The 5,304-nt window shown below is 43.5% G+C and overlaps 1 protein-coding gene across 1 annotated transcript; it reads right to left on the bottom strand.

Annotated features, from left to right (window-relative positions):
• Nucleotides 1-1,726: 1,726 nt before the first annotated feature.
• Nucleotides 1,727-5,088, bottom strand: LOC123450962 (histidine-containing phosphotransfer protein 2-like). Its single transcript, XM_045127975.1, has 6 exons — nucleotides 4,975-5,088; nucleotides 4,752-4,888; nucleotides 4,585-4,653; nucleotides 3,430-3,498; nucleotides 2,983-3,055; nucleotides 1,727-2,284 (listed from the first exon to the last, which is right to left on the bottom strand). The coding sequence occupies exons 1-6, from the start codon at nucleotides 5,032-5,034 to the stop codon at nucleotides 2,249-2,251; spliced, it is 444 nt and encodes a 147-aa protein (XP_044983910.1). The 5' UTR covers nucleotides 5,035-5,088; the 3' UTR covers nucleotides 1,727-2,248.
• Between the last annotated feature and the right edge of the window lie 216 nt (nucleotides 5,089-5,304).

Raw genomic sequence — 5,304 nt, 5'->3', positions numbered from 1 at the left:
TGATGGCGATCTAACGGAGCACCTGCGCGAAACAACGGAACCTCGTGCAAAACAATGGATACTCTCGATGATCGACACTCTCTCACATGAATCTTTTGTCAAGCTATCAGTGACTTTGTGTGCGGTATGATGGGCAAGGAAAAAAGTGATCCACGACGAAATCTATGAACTTCCTTCGGTGACACATTATTTTATAAGCCGTTTCATAGCTGAACTAGAGATGGCACCACAGAAGCAAACAACATCTCAGACCGCACCCATGATCGCATGCGTAAAACCAAAGGGCACCGCCGCCGGGACATGCTAAAATACATGTGGACGCAAGTGTGGCGAGATCAGGCTTGGGTGGCTCTGCGGCAGTCGTGTGCCGGGATGCTGGAGGTTTTTAGTTGGGTTTACAAAAGTAATACACACATACATACTGCCATGATGCGGCGATCAAAAGAAAAAGCGGAAAAATATTGTTTGTTCCATGAAAACATAACTTGTTCCCAACTTCTATCAAGTAATAGAAAATGAACTGGAGTGGGTATTTTTACTGAGCACATTTAGCACAATCAGAAATAGTTTGGAAACCGCAAACAAAGGTAAAGATAAAAACAAAACAACCTCCAGATAGTCCATGATTCCGTGTTATTAAGTCTACTTTTACACCATACCTTCTCCTCAAGGCCCTCAATCACTGTGATAGCAGTACCCATCTGTGTAACTTGCATATCATTGAGGACATATAGATGCAACCTTTCTTTTTTCAATCAATTTCATATATGAGTTATATACGTAAATAACTTGAAAATCTGTGTACATATATACTACATACCAAGAAACAATTTAGAAACAGAGCCATGGCTGACCTAGGGCCATCTATCATTGCTATTGTCAACTCTCCTCACTAGCTCCTTCTATCCCTTCGATTTTTCTATGCTCCTTTTTGGCCTAGGTACACCTCACCACCCTTTTTCATTTGGTAGTTATCTTTTCTAGTTAGTCTAGGCTTCTATGGACATACACACCATGTAACATTGTAAGTTTGCGACTGTTTTAATATATGTGTTAGTAGACGCCTTTCCTAGTGTCTTTAAGCTAAAAGAACAACTCCAACCGTCTCAAAATTTAGTTGCATAATAAGAAGAACTCTAGAGCCAACAAGTTACAGGAGAATCATAAAAGAGGCAAACACACTAGGTAAAGAATTGATCCATCAGATTTGGAGATAAAGTGAACAAGCAAGTTAGTCTTAAGAATATAAGATTAGTATGAGCTAAAAATAGTGTTGTAAAGACAAAATACGCTGGTATGTTTGCAGAAAGTATTTGACCAACACAGATATTAGAGAATAATTCATGTGCAACATATATAATGTGGTGTTGCGTACAAGGTCTTCTTTCTTTTTGCCTTGTAAAATTGTCAGAAGTGCAGGCAGGAGAGGTTCATGAAGGGGAAATTCCAACGTGGGCAATTGGTACAGTATGTCGAGTTGTGTGCTTGGTGGCTGAGTTCTTGGAAAATTTGGAGCATGGAAGATGGAAAAACATGGAAACTAGGAGAATTTTGAGGACACCTTCTGCTTACCTTGGTGATCAATAAAAGCGCTCCCTGCTAGTCTTGAGTGTATGCTATCATCACATAAATGGAGATTTAGGAGAGGACATGGGTTGCAACCTTGGCGATCGATGAAAGCAAACTTACCTAAGCCCGGAAACGTGATTCACGCTGCCACATCGATCTTCAATTTCATGGTCCCCTGGATGTTGTCCATGACATTTTCTCCGTTTAACCCCTCCTCTTCTTCTTTCTCCACCTATTGGCTCTCCCGCCGCATTTGTAGCAAACCACATTGAAGGTTCCGATTGCAAAGAAATGTTTAATACATCCAAATATTGTGAGTTCCTCTTGTAGCTATACTAGCTAGTAGCAGGACTTCTGAGCACTTCCAGACAACTAGCAAATATTTCCTGAGGGAGGGAGGGAGAGAGAGAGGGAGACGGCAATATTCAACAAACTAAGTCACCAACAACCAACCAACATCCAGACAAAAACATCTATAGAGTTGACACATCGACACACATGATAACAAGTTTATTTCATAGGTCTGCGATCCTAGACTTCCGATATGAGAATCTGCTAGTATCCGAGTGCACCCTCCAAAGCCAAACACCCAATCAAAACTGCCCACAGCTTCGGTGATACATACACCCCATCACGCGAGAGATTGCATGGGGCTATGCCCTTTTCCCCTCAATTACTCCTACTTAGGACCAAGTGCGGCAAAATGCTGCTCCAGCTGCAACAAAAGAAGAAGAACACATCAATGATTAAGACTTGTTTGTGATGCACAATGATGATCAATTCATATGGTTTCACATTTTAGTCATGATGCAAGGTGGTGGTTGGGAGAAATCCTTGTGGGCTTGTCCCGCACTGACGCGGTGATGCCCGTGGATGCCGCCATGCCTTCCTGAAGGGCGTCAAATATATGCCTTCCCACACGCCCCTTCAGGTACCGGGGGAAACCCTAGGACATATCCGGGTAGCAGTGTCGTAGTCGTCGCGTTCCTGCTTGAAGGTGTTGCTCGGTATGCGGCGTTCCGGAGTGCTAGGAGTGTGGTGGAATTCTCCGGCGGGCGCAGCGCTTTCACAAATTAGTCATGATGCAAGGTGGACGGTATCATATTCTAGTACTTGATGATGCTTAACTTACGGTGGGAAACAAAGAAACTCCACTGCTTAGAGATATCCTGTACATCTACAGACATGTGATGACGAAATTAAGAACACTAGCATTCAACGGCCAAATTGAACTTTCAGAGACCTCAAACTAAAGTGCTCCAGAAACAAAACTGCAACTCTCTATATGAACTTCAACAACAAGAAGAATACAATTCATGTAAAATAATTTATCTTGAACCAACGAATGTATTATGATATTATTACTAGTGAGAAGTTAGGAATAAGAATCCAGCATAGGGACATAAGGGCTACCTCCGTTATGATCTTGAACATGCTGCGCAAATCATTGAACTGAAACCTGACACGACCCAATGCATTGAGGTACCTGTAATAATGCAAATATACCACACTGTCAAAATCTGTAGAGATTAAGTGAACTGAGCTGAAATGACTATGAAATGGTAAGCCTCTGTTTGAAAAAAACAAACCCTAGCCATCTCATAATTAAGTCATGCTATAAACATAAGTCTGGACATCACATGTTACAAGGGAATTATCAAAGAGGCATATTCATGTAATGAACCAAGTTATAACCATCACATGGTTGCACATGGAACAAACGAGCAAGTTAGTTCTTGACGATAAATACAGTGCCATGAAAGCGAATATTCAACCGACAGGTTACATACAGAATGTGAAAATAAAGAGTGTGAAGAATAATTATTGTGCAACACATATAATAACATACTGACTACTGACCCTTCTTTGGTTTTTTCCTCGGGTTTGAAGTGCTGAACGCAGCAGAGGTTCAATCTCTTAGCACCAATGCTGATATATGTAAAGAAGGAGAGCAAGATCAGGAAATTAGAAATTTATCAAATAATTATTAAACATTACTGTGGCATGTTGATACACATAAGCATACTTGTGATGCCATTTCCTATATATCACGGTTGTCAACACAATAAATTGTTCTATAAACCCGAAAAATAAGGTCTTGAGTGTGATGGGACATAAGTAGTACCAGAGATATGTACAAAACGACAAAGTTTCAATTGCTGAGACATAACATTAGCATGATTATTCCCTTGCACGAAACGCAACTGAATCAATTGGGCTACTCGAATTATGGCCATATGACAGCATGAACGACACGAGCCACATGGCCATGACGTACACACCCTCGCCAACATACCCGAATAGAAACAACATTGATGTAGTGGAGAGACCGGAAAAGAATATTGGCGTTACGTTGAATAGCATACCATTGATTATTACAAGAATGTTTGTCCTTGACGAGCTATAGCATTGTAATTGGCAGGAATACTGACAATTCTGATACCGGGTACACGAATGTACTCAGCTCTTATACTTATGTGCATACGACAACTTCAAACGACACCACGTCCACACGTCCGAATAGAAACACGAACAAAAAGAACTACCATTAATGGAATAGTATATCACTAATAGTAGGAGTGCTTGCGAGACGACAAAGTATTCCTCGCGGGGCCATATATAACATTGCCGTTGGCATGAATACCGGTACTTTCGTTACATAAAACACAATGAAACTAAGGGCTTTAACTTACGGATAAATGACAAGGCAAGAAGCACAAACGGCATACCCGTGACAAGTGACAAACACATTACAGGAAAAAAGAAAAGACTTATGACGAGTACCCAATACATCTGAGTGGCACCACATGGATGCATCAGAGTAACGGTCTTGCTAAGTCTCAGTCGATTGAAACTTATGTCTTAATCGATGCTATATCCATAAAATTTTATTTTAAGATCCCTGTTAAAAAAATCTTCGGTTTTTTCTCTCTTATATCTTATTTCATTCGACTGAGACCTCGTTAAATCTCAGTCAACTGAGACCTAATCACAACTCCCGCAAAGAAACATCACCTGCTCGTGGTCGCCTTAAGCTGATGCACGAGGGCGTCCACCCTGTCGAACTCCACCTCGGTCTCGTTCCTGCGAATCTCAGAGCAGAGAAGAGACAATATGAGTCTGCACCCGATCGAGACGAGAATAACGAGATGAGAGGGGAGAGAGGGGGCGGGGGTACGGACATCAGGCCGGCGATGTCGTCGATGATCTTGTCGGCGTCGTTGAGGAAGTGGTTAATGACCTCAACGATGTAGGCTGGGGTTACGCGGCCCTGCTGCCGCATCCTCTGCAGCTGCAAGAAAGCTTCGTCCACCAGACCCTAGATCCATCACGTATGCCAAGGGAAAGATCAGATCAGCCCAGCAGGCAGCCGGGCCATATCCGGTAGAAGATGGCGACGCTCACCGTGTTGAACATGGTGGCGATGAGCATGTTGATCTGGGACCTGATCGCGGCGGCTGCCATGGCTTGGAGGTCGCGGAGGCACGGCGCGCTGGGGACAGGCGGCGGAGTGGACGAGGCGTGGAGGGCGCGGGGAGGGGGGGAATACAGCTCGGATCACGAGCTCTCTCACGGAGGCGTTTTGGCAGCGACTGCTGGATTAAGTGTACTGCCTCGTCTTGGCGCCATTGATGAGCTTGGAAACGGCCGGCGTGCGTGCGTGCATGCATGCAGATGGAGTGACGAGACGACGACAGCGGCAGGCAGCTGACGTCCGGTAAACAATAGCGTTGT

The sequence above is a fragment of the Hordeum vulgare genome, chromosome 4H (assembly GCF_904849725.1).
Source record: "Hordeum vulgare subsp. vulgare chromosome 4H, MorexV3_pseudomolecules_assembly, whole genome shotgun sequence".
NCBI classification, from domain to species: Eukaryota; Viridiplantae; Streptophyta; class Magnoliopsida; order Poales; family Poaceae; genus Hordeum; species Hordeum vulgare.
This window is presented reverse-complemented; position numbering and strand designations above follow the sequence as displayed.